The sequence below is a fragment of the Trematomus bernacchii genome, unplaced genomic scaffold (assembly GCF_902827165.1).
Source record: "Trematomus bernacchii unplaced genomic scaffold, fTreBer1.1, whole genome shotgun sequence".
NCBI classification, from domain to species: Eukaryota; Metazoa; Chordata; class Actinopteri; order Perciformes; family Nototheniidae; genus Trematomus; species Trematomus bernacchii.
Window position 1 is genome coordinate 230,366 of NW_022987722.1, and position 23,056 is coordinate 253,421.

The 23,056-nt window shown below is 39.4% G+C and overlaps 1 protein-coding gene across 1 annotated transcript in view; it reads right to left on the minus strand.

Annotated features, from left to right (window-relative positions):
• zfyve26 (zinc finger, FYVE domain containing 26) overlaps positions 1-22,968 on the minus strand; it is a 58,808-nt gene extending 35,840 nt beyond the window's left edge. Inside the window, exons 1-18 of the mRNA XM_034144341.1 lie at positions 22,845-22,968; positions 21,437-21,729; positions 20,849-20,924; positions 19,379-19,465; positions 19,014-19,163; positions 17,113-17,449; positions 15,152-15,276; positions 14,044-14,208; positions 13,869-13,957; positions 12,558-12,709; positions 11,193-11,396; positions 9,358-9,915; positions 8,003-8,152; positions 7,384-7,523; positions 5,962-6,193; positions 3,837-4,109; positions 2,984-3,103; positions 1,019-1,186 (exon numbers count right to left, since the gene is read on the minus strand). Of these exons, the coding sequence (XP_034000232.1) occupies positions 1,019-1,186; positions 2,984-3,103; positions 3,837-4,109; positions 5,962-6,193; positions 7,384-7,523; positions 8,003-8,152; positions 9,358-9,915; positions 11,193-11,396; positions 12,558-12,709; positions 13,869-13,957; positions 14,044-14,208; positions 15,152-15,276; positions 17,113-17,449; positions 19,014-19,163; positions 19,379-19,465; positions 20,849-20,924; positions 21,437-21,627 (3,217 nt within the window). The 5' untranslated portion in view covers positions 21,628-21,729; positions 22,845-22,968. The remainder of the gene's footprint in view (positions 1-1,018; positions 1,187-2,983; positions 3,104-3,836; positions 4,110-5,961; positions 6,194-7,383; positions 7,524-8,002; positions 8,153-9,357; positions 9,916-11,192; positions 11,397-12,557; positions 12,710-13,868; positions 13,958-14,043; positions 14,209-15,151; positions 15,277-17,112; positions 17,450-19,013; positions 19,164-19,378; positions 19,466-20,848; positions 20,925-21,436; positions 21,730-22,844) is intronic.
• Between the last annotated feature and the right edge of the window lie 88 nt (positions 22,969-23,056).

Here is a 23,056-nt window from a genome sequence, read left to right on the forward strand (position 1 = left end):
TTCAGACAGGTTTTGATATAAATGGATCAGGACAAAAAGAGAGAGAATCTTTTTTCCTGAAACTTTCAGAGTCTCTTTACACAGAGGGGACACATGTTGATGAAGAAGAGACATGAAGAAGAGGGGACACATGTTGATGTAGAAGAGACATGAAAAAGAGGGGACACATGTTGATGTAGAAGAGACATGAAGAAGAGGGGACACATGTTGATGTAGAAGAGACATGAAGAAGAGGGGACACATGTTGATGTAGAAGAGACATGAAGAAGAGGGGACACATGTTGATGTAGAAGAGACATGAAGAAGAGGGGACACATGTTGATGTAGAAGAGACATGAAGAAGAGGGGACACATGTTGATGTAGAAGAGACATGAACAAGTGCATTTTGCATAATAGGTGACCTTTAAGAGCATTAAGAAATAGTGCAGCAGAAACATATTATGAAATGGCATTTAAAAACACTCATTTAAAAGCAAAGATAATAAAACATGAATAAAAGTTACAGAGATTTCATAACATCGATCTTACAACACTTCTACTTCTGGTATTTTAAAGATATCTAAATTGTTCCTGACCGGAGAGGATAACATCATCTGTCAATCACAAACTGGAACTATGGAGAAAGTGGACTGATTTCGTAAAACCTCATATGCCAGATTTTATTTTAAGTCCTGATCACTCCCTAATGTTCGTATTGTTCGTACTTTTTACTGTTTTTATTTCATCTTTATGTAAAAAAAGAAAAAGGCATTTCCGACAGACAAACTTAAGATGTATAATTACTATGTCTTGAAAAAACACTGTAATTGTTTGCTGCCAAATGTCAATAAAACATATATTACAAACAAATACAAAATAGTTGTTCCTGACCAAAACAGACTCCATATGATAAGTGAAATGCATAAAAACTGTCAATGCAAAAATAACCTTTTAAATCAAAATGAAGACGACTGCTTACTGATTTTAAGACAAAGTAAAGTCATATGAATGTATTTAATGAGTTGATATTGTGCCGACCTGTGCCCTCTGTAGCCGTGCTCAGGATGTTCAGCGTCGTCTCTAAGCGCTGCGTCAGAGCGAGTCGAGCAGCGATGCATTCCTCGCTCAGCGCCGGGTAACAACTCAGCAGAACTTCCTGCGTGCTGCATCCAAACGGGCCGGAGAACACCGGGTCCTCACCAACATCTGTCAACAAGAACATTGATTGATTGATTGAAAAGTTTATTAACAGCTTGTATATTGGGTACAGTACAGTACAGCTCAAAACATACAATTGTTAAGGGGATGCAGACCAGAGAAAGACTTTCGTCTTGTTTACATCAGGGTCCCCCATTTCCAATTCATCATATCATTTAAGACATAAAAGACATATTTGACATACAGATGGCTTATTTACAATTTTCATTTTAGATTTCGTTCTAATACATCCTAACCGGACATTTAAGACATACCAAGTCTACAGATATACAGTTAGTAACAGAGTCTAAAATGCGAGTATATACATAGATGGGGGGGGGAAGCTGTCCATTGTACGACAGGTTGAGATTTGTACCTTTACCGGGGCCAGTTTTGGAATGCTCTCCCCCGAAGGTGCTCTTTAAGAGAGGTTTTGAAGGTAAGTATAGTTTTACTTTCCTTTACAGTTGTGGGAAGAGCGTTCCACCTTGATGTGGCATAATTGCGAAACGTGTATTCACCCTTTTTTGTGCCAAATCTGGGTTTTACATGATTTGTGGAGCTCCCTCTGGTGTTATGATCATGGTATTCCTTGACCTTTGGGAAGAACACATTATTCTGTGAGGTGACAAACATCTGTTTACAGCTAAAAGGTGCCATGGGGTACAGGAATTCGTTTTGGTTCACGGAGGATACCAAAAAAGTCCTAGAAAGACAAGGTAAACTAATGTGCATTTAAAAAAGAGGAATAGTTTCGGCAAAAACTAAAAGGTACCCTGGGGTCAGATTAGAATTTTCCAAAGGGATGTTCGTTTAGCATGAAACACTTGAAATAACTAAAGGATAAGTTAAACAAGTCAGCAATGATTGAGAGTTGTGTGTATCTCCCACTGCACTGTAACTTTTATTCATGTATCTTTGCTTTTGCTCACTTTGAATTGCCTTGTGTTGAAATGTGCTATATAAACAACCCAGTCTCACGGCATTTCATGTTATAGTCACGAAATACATGTAATCTATTGATTCGTGTCACACAGAACGATTTTAAAAGCAATGTATTTCTATTGGTAGTATGTTTCGTGCCTGCACCACGTCTGTTTGTCCGGTCGGGTCTTGGAAGACCAGAAGCTGTGTGGTTCATAAAAACATTTTCTTACTCAATATCAAGCCACGATTATTGTTTTTATTTTAAATTGTATAATGTCTGACTTTTTTTGCCGTCCGCGAGGAAAAGAAATGGCTCAGAGCCTCAGAATACTGACATCTGTATTTTTTTAATCTTTTTTTCCTTCTAATTTGTTATTATTTGGTGCAGGCACGAAACAGACTACCAACAGAAATACATTGCTTCTAAAATCGTTCTGTGTCAGAATACTGAAATCTGTTTTTTTTTTTTTAAATCGGTTTTTCCTTCTAATTATTATTTACATTGCTTTTAAAATCATTCTGTGTGACTATAACACGAAATGCCGTGAGACTGTGTTAAAATAAATAAACTTGCCTTGCCTTACAGCTGGGGTGTTAAACTCAATTTCATTGCGATCCACATCAGCATTATGGTTGTGCTCAAAGGGCCGGTTGTAACTTTAAGACTATATAAATATATAATAATACATATTAATATATAATATTAAATAATGTATTATATTAAATGATTGGCTCTGCATTGGATTATCAATTCTGGTAATAACTTCAAATGAAGGGCCTTGAGTTTGACACCCCTGGTTTACAGTCCACATTTTTATATATTATTATAACATTAAAACTACACACTTTCTCATTGACAAAAGAGTGTTTTATAATCACCTGATTTGCCAGAGCTCTTGTTGGTGGCGGGATGATTGAGGATCTTGTTGATCTGATGAAGCACCGTGGGAAATCCTCGGATCCCCTCAGAGTGGGGCGCCTTAGTGTCCGATCTCACTCCTGGGGAGGCAGACAAAACAACATTTAATACCAGTGAAAAGCTTGAGGTTCCTACAGATATCTAAGTCTAATTGAACCAATTTTCAAGGTGAATTTTCAAGCTTAACAAGGACTGCTAAGTTACATATTTATAGACGGTTCCTACAGTAAATGCAATATAGTGTTTATTGCAAAACAAGAAAAAATGCGTCTTTGAGGAAGACAGTCAATAACCTAAATTAACCTACAAAAGCAATTAAGCGCTCTTGGATTTATTCCCTTTCTTTATCTGAATAGAAAACTATTTTCAAGCAGTTTCAAGAACTTTATGCAAAATCCAGCACCCACAGCTAAAGAAACCGTAAAGCTGCCAATGCAAACATTATATTTTATTTGTCTCAGTTCAATCTCTATGTTTTAATACATCAGAACAATTTCTGCCTGTCAGCGTGTCCGGATAGAATTCAATGTCCCGGAAAAGTGGGAGAGATTCGAGTCAAATATTATCTGTGATTATTACAAATTATATATATGTATATAAAAATCACCTCATCAAGGCAAGTAGATTAATAGACTTAGAAGAAAGAAATACATATATTAAAGCCTACCCTTTAACACTCAACAACAAAATCCCTCAGCTTTAGGGATTCATATTCTACAAATGTCTCTGTCAAAGTCTTATAAATATCAGCTCACATAAAACTCTGGTCTACATCAGCAATGCTAATAATTCCCCAAATATCATTCTTCATACCTCTAGCCTCCAGGCTGCTGCTGAGTCTTCTCTCCGCCGTGTCCAGCAGCTGCCGGGACGTCTTCCACAGCTGGCAGTGGCAGCAGGCCAGGTCGAAGGCAGCCATAGCGGGGGGGCTGAGCTCCTCCAGGAGGGAGTGGAGGAGGATGGAGGAGTCAGAGGAGGAAGAGGAGGAGAAGCTGAGCCAGTACCCTTCCTCCAGGGAGGGCATGGGGTGAGCCGGGGTGCTGAGGAGGCGATCTGCGATGTCCGAGATGGAGTAGAAGGCTACACCTGCAGGGAAAACACACAAGACACACCCTGAGTTATCTACTGTACAGGATACGTGTTAAAAACATTGAAAAGGTCAAACATTTCAATACATCTAAGTGTTGGGATATTTAGTTTTGTGATGCTTTAAAAAGACTCTTATTGGTTTAAAATACAAGGTTTACATAACGTATTTAAATTAAAATAGGACACTTGTTAGAAGAGGAAGTGAATGGCTTTTGTTTTGAGGTTTTCTTTTGTAAGCTATATTAGGAAACAAACTGACTCTGTACAACAGGGAGGACAAGGCTCTTTAAATATAACTTTAAAGGTCCCATGTCATGCTTTTCTGGTTATTACCCATCCCCTTGTGTGTTATGTAGGTTTTTCTGCATGTAAACGGTCTGCAGAGTCACAAACCCTCAAAGTACACCCTGTAGCGAGTAAAACTCTAACACAGAAAAGACCTGTCTATGCTGCCCCAGAACGCCTCGTTGGGGATTTCTCTTTTTCCATTGTTTACTTCTTGGGTATAGTGAAGTATTTCGGGTATAGTAACGTAACGTCACGTCCGCGGAGCCGTTACGTTTGGACCAATCCGCGGACTTCCTCACACACACACACTCAGCGGGACGTTGCGAGGCTCGCTGCTGCGAGGAGCGGGACACTGTGAGCTGGCTCACTGGTGTGGGGTCGGCGAGACAGCGAGACACCACGGAACTCTGCCTGGGCACACACACAAACTCCCAGCCAGGCTGCGGGTGTGTGTGTGTTTCGGGTCTCGCTGTCTCGCAGACGGCCACTGGGCTCACAGGGGGGGGGGGGGGGGGCAGGAGCTCCAACAAGCCGTTTAGGACAGAGAGTGAATACACATACTATACAGAGATGCTGTATGAGAAACCAATGTGAGTTTGGAAAATTGCACAATTTAAATCTATTTTAGTAGACCTCAACAATGGAATTATGATCAGTAGAAATGGCCATGACATGGGACCTTTAACAGGTGGTTTTTATTTTCATTTATTTCTTAGATGAGCAGCAGAATACAATCTAAAGTAAGGAAAATATGTCTGACCCGCAGGAGCAGCACTTCAATGCTCAAAAACACTTTTATTGGTTTTTATGAATAGTTTACTTAACATATTTATAACAAATTAAGACATTTGTTGAAAGAAGAGGAAGTAAATGGCGTTTGTTTTGAGGAATTGTATCTAATTTAAACTATATTAGGAAATAAACTGACTGAGGGCAACGCTCTTTAAAATATAGCTTTAACAGGTGGTTTAATTTGCATTCCTTACTTAAAGTGGACCTATCATGCTATATTTGAATAATATATTGTAGGGCCATACCTATATAAAACATGTCTGTGAAGTTTTTTTTTCAAAATACCAAACAGATCATGCATTTTAGCCATGCCTCATTTCGCTCTGTTTGCTCTTTTCCAGCCCTGTTTTTGCAAGGGCTGATTCTGTGAGAAGTCTTCTTCGCTGCTTTTGTGGCAGACTACAGCGCCACCTACAGGCCTGGCATATGTACTACAATGTCTCCAGCGCTTTCGAGCGGCAATGGCCGTGGCCGTGGCCCAACCCCCCATTCCCCTGATAGGTGGAGAGTTGCCCATATAGGCGGAGCACCCCTTTTCTGACGTCAGAAAAATTCAAATAATTATCAGCTCCGTTGCAGCCCCGTTTTTAGAGATTTGGGTATGGAGGAAAAGAGAGAGGGTTGTGTTTTCTGACACTTGGTGAGTTCCCTGACACACCGGGGACACATATTCATGTATAGAAGACGTACAAAAGTGAATTTTGCATGATAGGTCCCCTTTAAAATACAGGATCTAAATGTAATCCGAAGTAAGGAAAAGACGTCTGACCTGCAGCCGCAGCACTCCCGATGGCCTGCAGGGTGGATCTCCCGCTGCTGCCCAGCCGAATCCTCCCTCCAGCTGACCCCAGACCCTCTGAGGAAGAGGAGGATGAAGACATGGAGCGGCTCTCCATCTTCTGCTCCACCCGGCCCAGCTCCACCAGCACCTCTTTGTAGCGCTCCATGAACACCAGCTCCGCGCTGCAGGCAGACGCCCCCAGATCAAACACCAGAGACACCTGCAGAGAACACAGGGAGTGAAGTGAGCTAAGAAGTCTCCAAAATAAAGTGTTGTTAAAATAATTTGTAAGTAGCTATTAAAGTAATTTGCTCATTTCAAAGCTACATATCCTCCAATTTCACTGTACATATTTGTATATTAAAGGTCACCTATCATGCTATCTTTATAGCATAGGTCTCAGATATATAAAAATATATCAAAAACATGTCTATGAAGTGTTTTGCTCAAAATACCAAACGGATCACCCATTCTAGCCATGCCTCATATCTCTCTATTTCACTTCCTGTTTCAAAAGTGATGATTTGGGGTATAAAGCTTTTAAAAAAAATCTCATGCGGGAGATTCTACCGGCAGATACTGTCTAAACTAAATACTGAGTGTGATGAAACGCCATATCATGGATTATCAAGGATTGTTTCTGAAACAGTATGGAGCTCAAAGGCTTTCTCTCTTGCCGGTTATACCACAAGGTGAGTTCCTTTTTATTTCCTGCTTCTTCACACACATGCTCTCCAGTACAGGTTAGCTCTGAGTGTTAGCGATGCTATGTAAACACCGACCATATTACGTAAAAGACATCAAAAAGTGCATTTTGCATGATAGGTCCCCTTTAATGCCTCTGTGTCTAATGATTAAGGAGACCATTTGTTTGTTTTTTATATTAAAACAGAGCTACCATGCTTTGCAAAACAACACTGGTGTGTGGCAATAATAAACTATCCATCTCCTATCCCTCTATAAATATATCTATGATCTCTTCAAAGCCGTCAGACTCCATTGAGAAAAACATTAATTCTACATCACAGCAGCACAGGGAGTTGCCCGTCTACAGCCGCCTTATTGTTTAATGTGTGTGTGTTATTGTGCGACTTTAAAGGGTTATTTGGATTCACCAAAGTCACACAACAACACAAACTAACCAATGAATGCTGCGTCGACCAGCAACCCCTGTGTATTGGGAGTAAAATTACTGCTTTTGTCAATGGAGTCTGGTGTTCTTATGCAACGATATTCAAATTTAAAGGGTACAGAAAATGACGTTTTAGGTGGTGTAAAACACAGCCACATCAGTACATTGCTTAGCTCACCGTTGGTTCTTCTGTCTGTTTCCTCCCACTGCAAACAATCAAACCAAACCCCTTCAACTTGTATTTAAATGAAGAGATTTTATAGTAAAGCCCCACAGACCTGATGAGCCTCCATGAAGTTCCCTCTGCGGATGCAGGACATGAGGAGAGACTCTGGGGGCGACAGCATGGCGGGGACCAGCCAGCTGTGAGGACCTCCACACGGACAAACCTCCACCTCCACACTCCCCCCTCCACCCTCTGACAAAGGACACACACATGCACAAAATAAATGAGATCTTCATAAAAAAAAAAAACATGCTTTCATTAACCCTGAAAGACAGACGCCTGGTTGGATGCTTTTGGAAGAAGCAAAGACTTCAAAAAGTAAGTTCTTAACAATTTAAAAGTTATTTTAATCGTCGTCTTTTCTTAAGGAGGATGAAAGCAGTTTTCGGGGAGCTAATCAGTGGCATCTATTTACATATTAATTGTCAAAGGAGAAGAAACTTTGGCAGGGTTTCTGCAAAGAATAAAAAGCACCCCTGTTAAGCCCCATAGCCCCCGCCGGCAAGCATGAATGTAATCAGCTAAATGAGCAGACAGGTAATGATTCGCTCTTGCAATCCCGCATTTTATTTTAGGAGAAGTAGATTTATCAATTTGATCCACTTCAGCTTGACTTCAACAGAGAGAATCAAACAATCGATCAAATAAAGGACAGGTTGTTGACTCCTCACCTGAAGCGCTGGGGCTCACTTCTCCGTTGTGTTTCTCCACAGAGTTTTGTCTCCCCGCTCTCTTCCTCCTCCTCAGACTCAAGCTCTTGCTGCGACTCAGAGACGAGACGGGAGAGCTGAGCGCTGAAACCTGGAGAGGAACGTCTGAACCTGCAGGAGAAATAAACAACAAGATCATATTCAGACAGTTAAAAAGCACAAGTCTAAAAAGGGGAACGCTAGAGTTTAACAGTCAAAGGAGTAGGTATGAAGAATAGCGTGTTTATCCAATATTTGTTTGGGACTATGGAATATAAAAAAAAATAGCTTATCTGTTAGCCTACACTTTTATGTTTGGAATAAATGTGTTTTTTTGTGTCACTATTACAGGAAAAAAAACAACAATGTAGGGCTGTGCAATTAATCGTATTTTAATCTCGATTACGATTTTGGCTTGCAACGATTACGAAAACAATGTAATCGAAATAAAACGATTATTATTTTTATAAAAAAAAAAAAAAATGTGATTTTTTTTTTTTTTTCTGTTGAATTATACTTAAAGTTCAGGGTAATCAACTGATAAAAACATACTGTTCACATTTTTTTTTTCAATATATGGATGTTTTCAAAGTAAATGGATAATCGTTTTTAATAATCGTGATATCAATTATTGACCAAAAATAATCGTGATTATGATTTTTGCCATAATCGCACAGCCCTACAACAATGCATGTATTTGAGTCGCATGGTTTGACCCAAATGAATCAAAAGATTAAAATCTGGAGGAATACCTGGTCCATCTCAGCGCTGGCAAGATGTTTAATAAATATTAAAACTCAAGTATGAACACTAGTGTGTGTAGGAACTTTTTTAAAATACATTTTCCACAGCACATGTGGTTTTCTGGTCGAGAAACATTATTTTCTTGCAGTTTAACTCCATTTTTAATATTGTTTAGCCTGTTATTCCTTCAATGTGTCTGTATATACTGTATGTGTAACAACGTGCTGATCGATGAGTTATACTGCTTACTACAGCCACATAAATACACCACACTGCACAAACCATTCATTCTGTTGGATGTCATTTAAATTAGCAGTGTTTCTAAATTTCACATTAACATTGAAACAAACACATTTTCTCTGCAATGGCGGAGATAAAGATATTCTACAACTTTCAGGAAACATTGATCAATAATTATTTGTGCCGCATTTCTTCGGAAACTGTTGTAAGCTATGCCTTAAATCTACTCTGAGGAGAATGTGCACAGTATTTCAGTATAACCATGGGCCCCCTGAGCTAACCTACACCTACTCCAACCAAAACTGTTACAGAAAGTAACTGGAAAAGCTAGAGAAATGTCTGATCCATCTCACCGCTCCCGCTGCTCTGGTTGCTGCTGATGATCTGCAGCCTCCACTGAGCCTCGGCGGTGCGTTTGGATAATCTCTGCAGACGAGCCGCAAAAGTCTCCGCCGTTATGGAGCATCCGAGACCCTCCGTGGCCTCCTTCCCCTCCTGAAGCTCCTCCACACTCATGCCCTCCAACCCTTCCTTCAGCAGCTTCAAAAAGCCCGTCATGGCCGTCACGTCAGCCAGGAACCCCCTGCAGCCCTGGATGAAGTGTCCCAGCTCCAGGTGATTACATTTAGGCAGCTTCTGCTTCTTTTTATTGTTCTCCGTCTCCTCCGTCCTCTCTTTAGCTCCCAGTTCTTCATCTGTGTTCCTGGTTTCTGATAAGCATTCAGACTGAGATGCATTCCCCTTGTGAGGGCTTGAGTTCGAGTCTTTGTGGATGTGTGGGGAGAAGTCGGCGGTGGAGAGGAAGAGAAGAGAGAAGATGTTCTCCAGGAGCTCCAGGCGGAAGATGGAGGGAACGGCCTGCAGGTGGAGCTGACATTCAGACAGGAAGTGCTGGAACAGAAGAGGAAGACCTGGAAAACACGAGATGCAGAATGAAAAACTAGATGTTTGAAATGGTGGAAGAAAAGAGGATCAGAATTAAGACTTAGACATACTTTATTAAGCCCAAAGAACACATTTAATCAAACAATTTTGAAGGATCCAGATCAAGGATTTGTCATTTGCTCTCGAGATAATCTGTTAATTTAGCCATAGTTTTTAAAAAGCATTTAATAGCCTTCTTTTATCAGAAGCATTATTATCTTCTATATATATATCTTTATTTATTTTTATATTTCTAATATCCTTTAAAGGTCACCTATCATGCTATTTTTAGGCAATAGCATAGGTCTCAGATATATAAAAATATATAAAAAACATGTCTATGAAGTGTTTTGCTCAAAATACCAAACAGATCATCCATTCTAGCCATGCCTCATATCCCTCTATTTCACTTCCTGTTTCAAAAGTGATGATTTTGGGTATAAAGCATTAAAAGGAAATTGATAAATAAAAAAAGGAGGGGTCTGAGCTCATGCGGGACCCGGCAGCTACTGTCTAAACTAAATACTGCCGTGATGAAACGCCATATCATGGATTATCAAGGATTATTTCTGAAACAGTATGGAGCTCAAAGGCTTTCTCTCTTGCCGGTTATACCACAAGGTGAGTTCCTTTTTATTTCCTGCTTCTTCACACACATGCTCTCCAGTACAGGTTAGCTCTGAGTGTTAGCGATGCTAATGTAAACGCCGACCATATTACGTCCAAAACAGTCGGGCATTGTTTCTGATAGCAACTTTCTGATAGGGCCGTGGGTCCGCATTTCAGATATTACGTCATATCGGACGCAAATCTGAATCAGCTCCGTTGAAGCCCCGTTTTTAGAGATTTGGGTACGGAGGAAAAGAGAGGGACACACCAGGGACACATATTTATGTATAAAAGACATCAAAAAGTGCATTTTGCATGGTAGGTCCTCTTTAATGTATTTTTTTCACAATAATATATAAGTATAAAAAAATATATATACAAATAATTCTAATAATATTTAAAAATATGTCAAAATAAAAATATTAGTTTGTCTTTTGATTGCAATGAGATTCTTTTTTAATAAAAGATACACATATTTTGTTCTACTATAAGGGTTTTTAAAGTCTTATAATGATTCAACACAACTACAAATAGTGTTCATTTAAAAACACTCAAAAGATAAGTGTCTGATTTTTTGTGCAAGCAAGATTTTGATCAGCTAAATGTGCAGACAGGAAACTGAAACTTCCCCACAGGAAATGAAGACAGATCGTACCGTCTGAGGAAGCAGGGGTTTGCTTGTCTTCTGTTTCTGTGCCAGACGTCTGCTGCTGCAGGGACTCACACTCGGCACAGTGAGAGTGTTTATGAGCGTTCACACACACAGCGTAGACGGCATACTTCATGGCACAAAACCCCTGGAACAAAACGATGTTCCTCTGCACACCAGAACTCAGATCACTGACGGCCTCAGGGTCTTCTGCATGGGGGAAAACACATTGTTCTGTTAGCAATTAACTCCAAAGATATTCAGACTGTAATACAGAGAATTATACCCTCAGCGAATTCATAAAGTATAATCGTAGTGGAATATGGCCCACACCTGAAACTTGTATTGTACGTCCTAAATATATATATATGTAGAAATTCAGTCAATTCAATTTGAAAACTTCTTCTAACAAATCTTAGTTGATTAAAAAAAAGCATTTGCATAACAAGCTTTTAAAAATAATTGTCCCTTATTATAATCAATGTGAGGCTTCTGTTTTAAGGAACGAGCTGCTAACACTTTTGTAAGAAACTAAATGAAACCCTATGGAGAGCTGGGATGTAGGCTGTTTTTTTTCTTAAAATCTCAATGCATTACATTAATGGTGAATGGTAAATGGACTGTACTTATATAGCGCTTTATCCAGTCTTTAAGACCCCTCAAAGCGCTTTACATACTACAAGTCGTTCACCCATTCACATCCATTCATACAGATACCTTACTCTAGGAACTAACATTCACACAGAGCAGTGTACCTTACTCTAGGAACTAACATTCATACAGAGCAGTGTACCTTACTCTAGGAACTAACATTCATACAGAGCAGTGTACCTTACTCTAGGACCTAACATTCACACAGAGCAGTGTACCTTACTCTAGGAACTAACATTCATACACATTCACACACCGTTGGCCATGCCATCAGGAGCAACTCAGGGTTAAGTATCTCGCCCAAGGATACATCGACATGTTGACTGCATGGGCTGGGATCGAACCCACAACCTTCTGGTTGAAAGACGACTGCACTCCCTCACAGCCACAGTCGCTCTAATGTACAACAATATTTTGTATTATTTTTAATATTTTTCTAGTTCTCGACCTGTGTTTTTAATTCTTGTTTTTACGCACCATGACACCAAGTCAAATTCCTCGTACGTGTAAACCTACCTGGTAATAAACCCGTTTCTGATTCAAGTTTGGAGCATCATTTACCTACATTTGATTGATTTTGCTAACCTATAACTTAACATATGAGGCAATATACATCACCTCAAGTGAGTGGTGCAGCCTTTCGTATATTTCTCTGTGTGTGGCCCTCAACAGTTTGGACCCCCCTGCTCTAATAGATTAAAAGAGGATGGAGATGCTGACCTGGTGCAGGTGAGTTTGGCAGCGGCTGCAGCAGATCCAGTATCCTGCGCTCCTCAAACTGAGGAAGAGGAGTGAGAGAGTGCAGGATATAGAGAGCGGAGTGATGGTCCAGAGTATGAAGCTGAGCCAGCAACGCCTCCATAGAAATCCCTCTGTGCACAAACAGTTACCATAGAAGGAATGATTCAATATTAATCATTATGCATCATATAATGGCTTTTTAAAAAACAGTAACACTATTAAGAACTATTAGAACATCTTTAAGAAAGGTGTTTATTGCAGCCGTATTATGGAGAACTGAACTGTCTATGCCACACGTGTCAAACTCAAGGCCCGGGGGCCAAATCAGGCCCTTGGTGGATTTAATTTCGGCCCGCAGGATAATTTCTAATTACTATTAGATCTGGCCCGCCGGTATATTGCACGCACACCTTCACTCCATCCTGAGGGTCTCCTCAGCTCAGAGCCTGACCCCAAACATTGATGAACTTGCACCCAAGATGAGATGCCAAGTATTTGGCTTGAACTAGCATCACAGAGCAGCACACTGAGTTTACATGGATGTTTCCTTCTGCACTTTTTCTCTTGAGACAACAGGGCATGTTTGGTTTTTGTCTTTGAGGGAAATAGTTTGTTGGTTCCAGGTTTAATATGTGCAATAAGTTCATTTCAATAAGTTCTGCAATAAACATTGAACCAGTCCGGCCCTCGACTAGTACCCATTCTTTTATTTTGGCCCACTGTGTATTTGAGTTTGACACCCCTGATCTATGCAATGCATCCAAATCAATGTTTATAAGATAAGAGGTACTTTATTGATCCCAATTCGGAAAGGTTTGTGTTGCAGCAGCAGAAAAAACTAAACAAAGGCATTGCATATTCAGTTTATTATCAGTGACATAAACCGGAATTTAGGGAAGAAAAAAAAATGATATTATTTTATAAAATACTTTTTTAAAAACGTCTTATTCTTATTTATTTTATGAAAATCAATAATGGCACTTTATAAACAAACATAGAAGAGCATTTAAGGTCAAACTAAATATATATAGCTGTCATTTTGGGAGTTTTTCCCCTTTTTTTAAACTGAAATAAAATATATACATTAAAAAAACACACTGGCAATGAAAGGGTTAAAATTGTGTAAATTAATGCATTATTGGTTTCTATAATCAGGACTAAAATTGGAAATAAAGAGTAATATTGAAATGTGGCAGACCTTTTCCACAGACACAAGGGTTCAAAATAAATACAAAGTAAGATGGGGTAAAAATTCAGTCAAGCTTAAAAAATAAAAACACAAATGCTTACGGATTGTTGTTTTTACACCATTCAAGGACTCCAAGCTGAGAGGACAACAGGTTGGAAAACTCCTGCAGAACGGAGTCATTGGCTGCAGCCTGAAACAGATGGTTTGAGGATAAGTTAATAACATTATTAAGCTGTAAATGATCTGTATTTGTGGAGGTTTTATCAGACGTCTGACCTGCTCTCGGTGCAGGACGCTGAGCAGCGTTTGGGCGGCGCTCAGGCTGCGACACTGCGTCCATCCCAGGAGCAACAGCAGGCGAGAGAGAGGCTGAAACTCCAGCTGAAGTAAATCTCTCAGCGCAGAAAACTCCTCGTGTTTGATCAGGTCCAGAGCCGTGATCTGCAGGAAGGAACCAAATTATTACATTATTCAATTTCATCACATGTGCATGGCAGCAAATGCTCATACTGCCAAAACAGCAAATGGCTCACATGATGAATATCAATGTGAAAAGATGAAGCTGGTACTGACAAACACATCGAAACAATTATCCCCTGACTTGGCATCTTTTATCTTCTCTTATATCTAAATAAAATAAATAGTATATACATAGAGAATTTCACAAAATGTAGTATTAAAAGCAAAGTATTATTTATACATAACTTAGAATCAGTAATATTTTTGTATATCAATTTGACACTGCTTAATTTTGTATTGTATAATCATTCTCATGTTAAAGGTGGGGTAGGTAATTCACTTCAGAAACACTTTTTGTTATATTCCATGGAATGCTCTTAACATCCCGATAGCAATGAATATATTAAATGCTTTGCCGTGGAAGCCGTGGCGCTGTAAAAAGCACGACCAATCATCTGCCTCGGCCCGCGGCAGATAACTGGATGGCCTACCTGCCTGTCAGCCTTCCATCTCGTGCACAAACTTATCTCGTGCCCTCATTGGTCATGTGCGCGTTTGTGTGTGTTGGAGGAGGGGCTCTGTAAGGAAGTCTGAAGGAAGGGGCAGATTTTTTGCGGTTGTGTACTTTCAAATTCTAGCGCACTCGAGCTGGTTTCTCCATTCTTACCTACCCTACCTTTAAGTTGTTGTATTATTGTTTTACACATTCGAAATAAATCTAATCAAATCAAAAGTCAAATCAAAAGTCAAATCAAAGCTGTGACCTTGGCTGACTAAACATTACGGCATGGGAACTATTAGCCAACATGATGATTAACGTCACTGTCAGGACTTATTAGGGAGTCATGATCGTTCTGGAAAAAGACTCTGCACACTGTAGGCATTTGTAAACGTAAATAGTATTGCTAGTTAGTGTTTTCCTCACCAAGACCTGCTCCAGGAAGTGCTTCCCACTGCTCAGGCACTCAAAGTAAATGGTCTTCCAGATGGACGGGCGATCCTTGTGGCAACACAAACTGAGGGCCAGCTTCTCCGCTTCAGGAAGCTCCACTGAGAGAGGGATGTAAACAAGTATGAGGATCCATAACATTGATGACAAAGGGAATGTGTTGGGAAAATAGTGAATATACTCTTCCAATATCAGAGTCCACATGCTAACAAAGGTATCCCAACTGTAGCTGTGTTCATGACAGGATGTATGATTACCTAGAAGAGCATCAGGACTGTTTTAGGCATATGATAGCTATGTGATTAACATGATGATTCAGCCTCTATGGAGATAGACATATGACAAGCATGATCATTTCTGACGTGGAGCTAATCTGAAGTAAACATTGAATACTGCTTTCTATTCCTCCATCTTGTGACTGTGTAACTCCCTCTCTTGGATATCAGCATGTGAAGGACACTGTTCAGGAACTAGTTGATGCTCTGTATGTGATGACTACTTCCATTCTGGAGAGGATCAGAAATACATGGATCCTGAGATTGAAGCTCAAGCCGGTGACCAGTGATTATTAACATTTTTAAGTACTAAAAGATACAATAGATAATACAAAATCACTAGTTAATCACAACTGTGAAATCTAAATCTTGCCCTCAGATCTTTAGAAATATGAAATCTATGCTGACGCTAACAAAACTGCAGAAGAGCAAAAGAAGATGTCACGTTTCAGTGACACCAAGCAAAAACTGCTGAGCGTTTGAAGCCACAGAAGGAGAAGTGTGAATACAAGAGGAAAAGAGATGATCACAACAATTGAAGAAGTCAAAACCTCAGGCTATAAATATTATATATCGGTGAAACCAGTTGAGAGGGGGAAGTGATTTATAGGAACATGCAGATTTTTTGGGCAGTCTGCTTAAAGGTAGGGTAGGTAATTTACTTCAGAAACACTTGTTATATTCCATGGAATGCTCTTAACGCCCCGATAGCAATGAATACATTAAATGCTTTGACAATAAATACATTAAAAAAATGTAATCTGTGGAAGCCGTAGTACTGTAAAAAGCACGACCAATCATCTGAGCCGGCCCGGCTAAAATAACTGGACGGCCTACCTGCCTGTCAGCCTTCCATCTGTGCACAAACTTATCTCGTGCCCTCCTGCACAACGGGGCCTAATCGCCAAAACTCCATTCCATTTATTTGTGTATTCCTGGCAATAAATATGCATTCTTATCAAAACCGTCTCTCCTGATTGAGATCAGGTTGTTTTAAATGTGCTATATAAATAAATAAAGATTGAGATTTTGATCCAGAGTAAAATATCTTCCTCTGTACCTTGAGTTTGAGGCTTAACGGCCACATCACTGATTCATGCTGAGTTTGAGTTTGAGTTTTAGTAGGTAGGGTGCAATCCAGATGAAAACTTAAATAATTGAAGTCAAAGAAGGGAAATGTTTACGTGTAATTTACAAATAATAATGTGTTACGTGATATAATAATCAGCATTATTCATTTAAATACACTACTGTTTATATTATATTATATTAATTACAGGTCAAATATCATTTTATTACAGCGTTTATATTTTTACATTGTCGTAAATATTTGTATTTTATCTTGTCATTATTTTTTATTTTCATACACTGTGGTTCAATGTTTAACATTTTAACTTCCCTATGTTTAAATAATAATTTTTTTATAATTTCCTTATATTCTTTCTTGATTTATTACTTTTTTTTTTATAATATTTTAGTTCAACTTTAACTTCTCTGTTTATATAATTTTACTTCATTTGACATTTAATCAATTCATTTAGATATCATTTATTTACTGTTCATTTATTATTAATTTAAATATATATATACTTTTTAAAAGATGAATCAACTCCAAAATCACATGTGTGTGTCGTGTTTTTATCAAAATGGCCTCCTCTCTACCTTGAGTTAGAGGGGCGCTCCTCAGCAGGTGGTCCCTCTGGAGCCTCAGGGCGACGGAGCAGTACACGGAGACGAGGTCGTCCCCCTGAGGGCGGAGCAGTGAGCCCAGGACCCTCTCCTCCTTCAGGGGCCCGTCTCTGGCCCCCCACAGGGCCTCACACAGGGCCTCCAGCTGACCCCCGCCCGTCTTCCTGGAGCTCCACGGCATCACGGACAACACGGAGTACATTTCCTCCACAAACTGCTCCACCTTCTCAGGCCGAGACTCCGGTTTCCTCAGCTGCTGCAGCAGGTGTTGGATGAAGGTGAGCTGCAGCGGACGCTCCTCTGAGGAACACTGGGAGAGGGGGAAATAATAATAATAATAATAATTCATTCCGTTTAGAAGCTTTCAAAGCACCCGAGGACACCTTACAATTCATAACATATTCTAAGGAAAGGTTTAAGATAGTACAAAAGGACCGTAACAGGATTCACATGTAATGAAATGTACTTTTGAACTGTTGGCCATGAGGGTTGTGCAACAGGTCGCCGTCAGTATGTGCGTCTGTGTTTTGTGTTTGTTCAAACGGTGTATGAGTGATGATATGTGAATGTATTTTAATGTTTATTATATTTGTATATGTACATGTATGTGGAACTGCAGGACGGAGTCCAGAACAAATTTCCTTACGGGGACAATAAAGTGTATCGTATATCGTATCTTATAAAACGGACAAGTCAAATCAAGCAATCTGATTGGTTCTTAGCCGTGATATAATGAGCGTATATCACGGGTAGAATTGTAGTTACTTTTCACAACAAGTCAGTATCCCTCCGCGTCTGAGAAAAGCTACAACTGTTACAACTGTTACATTACGTCCGTTACGAAACTAACTAACTAACAAAGCTTAAGATGGAAACATGTAAGGGATAATGTGCAGCAAGGACTTATTGACCGTTGTTAAAGGACGCTCACATCTGCAGAAAGAAGTCCGGTCGATTTAACTGTACACAGTTGGGCTGAAAAGCAAACTGCATGCTTTTCAAACTGGGACAAGAAAACAGCGGAGAAGTAACGGGGCAGAAACCCTCCTTTTTACGCAACGGTCCAGACATAGACATCAAACGGCAAAACATATTCAGTTGCCAGTTACTTTGGCATTAGGGCAGGGATATCTAGATACTTTCCAAGGTTTGACATCATGAATTGTGCTACTTTTAAAGCAAGCAACAATGTTTTCAAATCTGTAATCAAAAAGCTCCTCAAAAACGCTATCGAAGCAGTTCCTATCGTTGCTACGTAGTTCAAACAGTAACAACGGACTATTTTTGATCTGCCTGTCAGTTAAGGGGGGTTGAACCACGGCCCTTAACTGTGATATAATGACCATATACCACGGCCTGTCGTGAGCTATTGCTTAAGTATATCGTATCGTATGTAGGGAAACGGACAAATAGACAAAACATATTGGTATTTTCCCACAACACATAATCACATTTTTAAACCTTCACATTCATATAATCAACTTATAGTAAATGCAACCAACATATACCTATTCATATCTTACACTATCTTCTAATAAATACAATTAGTTATGTTTATTTAACCTGAAACACAAATGAAGGGGACTCCTCATTTACCATGATTGCAACAAAAGAAAAGGGCTAACAATAAAAACAAAAATTATTAGTAGCTAAAAGTAAAAAAGGATCATAAATATTCTATAAATAAATAAAATGATAACAGTGTAATTTTAAATTATAATAATAAAAACAAATCAATCAATGGATTTTATAAATGAATATGCACACACGTTTATAAAAGAGACATCATTTCTATTTCCACTCTTTGCATATTACTTTATAAAGTTTTAATCCGTTTTTGTTGCTTTAAAAAGTTATAATATATCTATCATTACCTGTAAGAAATGTGCTAAGGTCTGGGCAAGTCTGGGCTTCTTCTTCTCCAGTAACGTCCGCAGGCAGGACTCGACCGCGGCGTCTGTTGACCTTTGACCCTCTGGAGGTTTTTGCTCCGACTGCGAGTTCAGAAAGGCCCGGTGCAACTCCTGCAAAAAAGATGTCAGACTAAAGTTACCATTTCAACAGTCACGCTAATCCCCAAAACACAACATATGAAATAATCTGCATGTACGTGGCCGGTGTGAACATACAGTATAATTGTGTCTCAGTTAATTAAATGGTTAAGCGTTTTATTATCTGGTTTTTACTATTACATTTTCAACAGTAGACGCCGGTTGTTAAATGATTAAATGGTGAGAACCTTGAGGACAGTCTCTGGTATGTTTTCTGAGCCGAGTTCCTCCAGGAGCAGCAGGAACTCCAGCTCTCTCCTGACGTCCGGAGGAACCTGCAGAGGACAGTAAACAACAACAATTGTATTTATAAACTTTATTCGTAAAGCATCTTAAATACAAGAAATGCAGCTCGAAGTGCTTCAAACTTAAAGAAAATTAACATAAAAGAAAGGGATAATCAAGCCCCCAGGAAGTGCGCCGGACTCTGATGAAAATATTCGTTGTGTCCAAACGGCGGTACTACAACTTCCGTATCAGTCCTTGACGTCACCCGGCCCAGAAAGACTTTTCCCCATTGACTAACATCGGGAAAGAGACGTCTGTAAATCAGCGGATACTTTTTTTTAAACTAAATAAACTACCCAGTATGAACTATTGTATAGCCCTTATTAGAATCATTAGGTCCTTAAAGTTGTAAAATGCACTAAAAGCCGAATGTAGATGTATTTTCTCTCTCCATTCATTCTAGTGAGCCGAGAGTGGGCGCTCAGGGGGCGGGGCTTAAGGGGCACATGCTCTGTGACTGCACATACGGGGTGTTACTCAATCTCGAGTACGCTTGCTTGGTAGCACATGTCTTCCGAGTCACTTGCTTCAGAAGCGAGGCAAGAATATTTCCTGGCATTCGGAAAACAAAGAGTGGAACAGGCTAGCAAGTGTGCAGGTGTGCGTCATATGAGAGGCCCCGCCTTACATTTTCCGCCACAGATTTGGGGACATTGGTCCGTGCGCAAAGCATTGTGGGGATTTTAAGACCGCGCAGTCTACACATGTGCAGCCTCGAAATTTCTCCAAACGAAGTACGCTGGGCTCGGTAGATTTCCAAGTATACTGGAGATTGGAACAGTCCTTCGGCGGCACTCGATGACGTAGTATGCTTGAAATAGTGGCTCTGGAGCAGCTTTACTCGACATTGAGAAACACCCACGGGTTCTTCTGCTCTGACAGCTAGGCATGATGGGTAATCTGTGACGTTTCACTCTCTCAAAAGTTGGGCCATTTTGCCTTCATGCGCCAATGAGCAGCTCTCATAGGAAAGATAGAGACCCCGCCTCCGACGCTGTATCCAGCAACCCATTTACAGCATGAATCAATAATTGATAAACCAATAAAGAAACTGCAGCAGCCCTCTCTTATTCTCTTCTCAGATTTGTTTCTACATCAGTGGTAAATATTTAAGAGTAGATGCATCATGTCAGTGTGTGGATTCTGTTTCAGCTGTATTTTCACACCGTTTCATAGCACGACATGTCTGCTTTTTAAAAAGCACAGGGCACATTTTCAAGACAGATTTCCTGATTCCAAGAACGATTTACTTCCAAATAAGATAACTCAAATACCAGAAATATAGTTTTAGTTTAACTTGAACAAATAAAAACAAAAGAAAGAGAGCTTGATTTGTATTCATATTGATATTGATATTTGTAAAGTGTTACCTGCTCGTCTGTCCATTTCTCCAACACCTGAAGCCAAAACCAAGCCAGTTTGTGCGGACTGCCCACAGACTCCCATCTGCAAAATAAACATACAGTCATTAAATATACAGCAAAAAAAAAGTATACACACAATTGTAATATTAGGGTTTTTAGCAGACCTAATAACGAGGGGTGTCAGAATTAAATCAATCCGGATCGGCTTTAAGATCATTTTTAAATGTATGTTTTTATTTTTGAAAAACCTGACTAATAAAAACCATTTGCTCTTAAACATGTTATCATTTTACACTTACACTAGTGTACAATTATTACTGTATACACTTATATAGTAAACAACAGGAGGTCTACTTTTTTTATAATAAATAGTTTTTATAATTGCATTTAAATGTCTGCAAGAGCCTGGAAAAAGTGCTCAAAAGTGCTTTTTATGAGTTCAAATAAATGAATTTTATCGTGCTAAATGTGCATATGATATCGCCCTCATCAATGCTCCAGGAAATAGTGCTTCATGTTAGATTTTTCTAAAAATTCATACAAAACGAACACCCTTATGTCTTGTGATTGTGAACATGCAGCACTGTGACTCACTTTAAGTTGTACGGGTGGCTGACGATGGCTTTGATTATGTCTCGCAGTTTCTCTGAGAGCCCCCCCGTGGAGTTGACCAGCTGAGGGACGCAGGCGTTGGCCAGCTCCCACTCCCCGTGCTGCAGGCATCTCTTAAAATACTCAAACAGCTCCTGCAGGGAGGTCTCCGCCTCGCAGCCGAAGGGATGCATGACCACTGTCACTGAGACCCTCCTCCAATCCGCTCAGCCGTCACAAGTGGACACGCTCCGTCACTGCCATGAAGCCCAGGGGGAGACTCGAGCTTTGTTCACCTGAAAGAGAGACAAACAAGTAATAACAATGGTGAAAAAAGTGCTGAGACAATAAGAACAATATCAAAGTCAAAGTCAACTTTATTGTCAATCTTCCAGTTTGTGTGTACAGACAGAGAGATCGAAATACCGTTTCCCACAATCCCGAATACAAAAATACAAATATATATAAAATATGTATATCCTATACAGTGTTTCCCCTACCATTCTTGGCGGAGCCCCGCACCCCGCCTGAAATTCAAGGTGTTTTTTTTTTTTTTAATTAAAAAAAAATATATATATATAGCACCAAATTGCAACTGAAGTAATCTATCTAAACAGGAAGGAAGTTGTTTCTGGATAATCAGATTCTAAAGCTCTCATTAAGTATGATTCCTTTTTGGATTTGGATTAGTTTCAAATGTATTTCCTTATACTTCTACACACAATAAGTCCTGTTTGGCAGTATAAGTAAACAATATAACGTGTGTAATGTTTGATTTTACATTTCCTCCAATTATTACAGTAATGCAGTACATGTTTTACAGCATACTTGATTAGATCTGATCATTACCGAACACCTTTATGTATACAGAGTTTGACAAACACACATATTTTAGATACTTTCAGCTTCAAAATCCCTAATATAGGTTTGCTTTGTAAATGTAATACATGATTACAGAGTCAGACAAACATAATACAGAATGTAAGCCTATGCATAGAATATTTGAAACTCATTTTATTGAACTAGAGGATGTATAAAGTCAATAAAAAACACATCGATCGACACATTTTTTGATTGAGCCCAATTGATGTCTTATTTTTCATCTGTACCTTTAATTGTCTGTGCAAACAAATAACTCAAGATACAAAATAAATAATAATAGATGTCTAGTGAGCTGCTGTAGTGACTTTAACTACGCTATTTAGTTAAATACACTTTTAAAATGACAATATTTATATCGTTTCTTCTCAGATTTGACAGCTGTCTTATGTCACAGGATAGCATTAGCATTAGCTTACATTCTTGCTGACTGGCTGAATGCAAAACATTAAGTTAGCTAACATCCTTAACAGACTTTAGAAACACACACACATCATGAACAAGTTAGCGAGTATTTAATAAAGTTACTTACTCATTTCTTTGTGTCGTTTTGCCCCAAAACGGAGGACTATTTACACTCCTGCTATCTCTGCTGTTGTGCTAGGAGGCTAGCTGCATGTTAGCGAAGGTCATGTGACCAAATCAGCTGATTGTCGAACGCCGGTTGGTCAAAGGTTGGCACGAGGTGGGCGTTTTCTTCTGCTACTGCTGCTTTTAGGAACTGTCGGAAACACCGCCATCCAA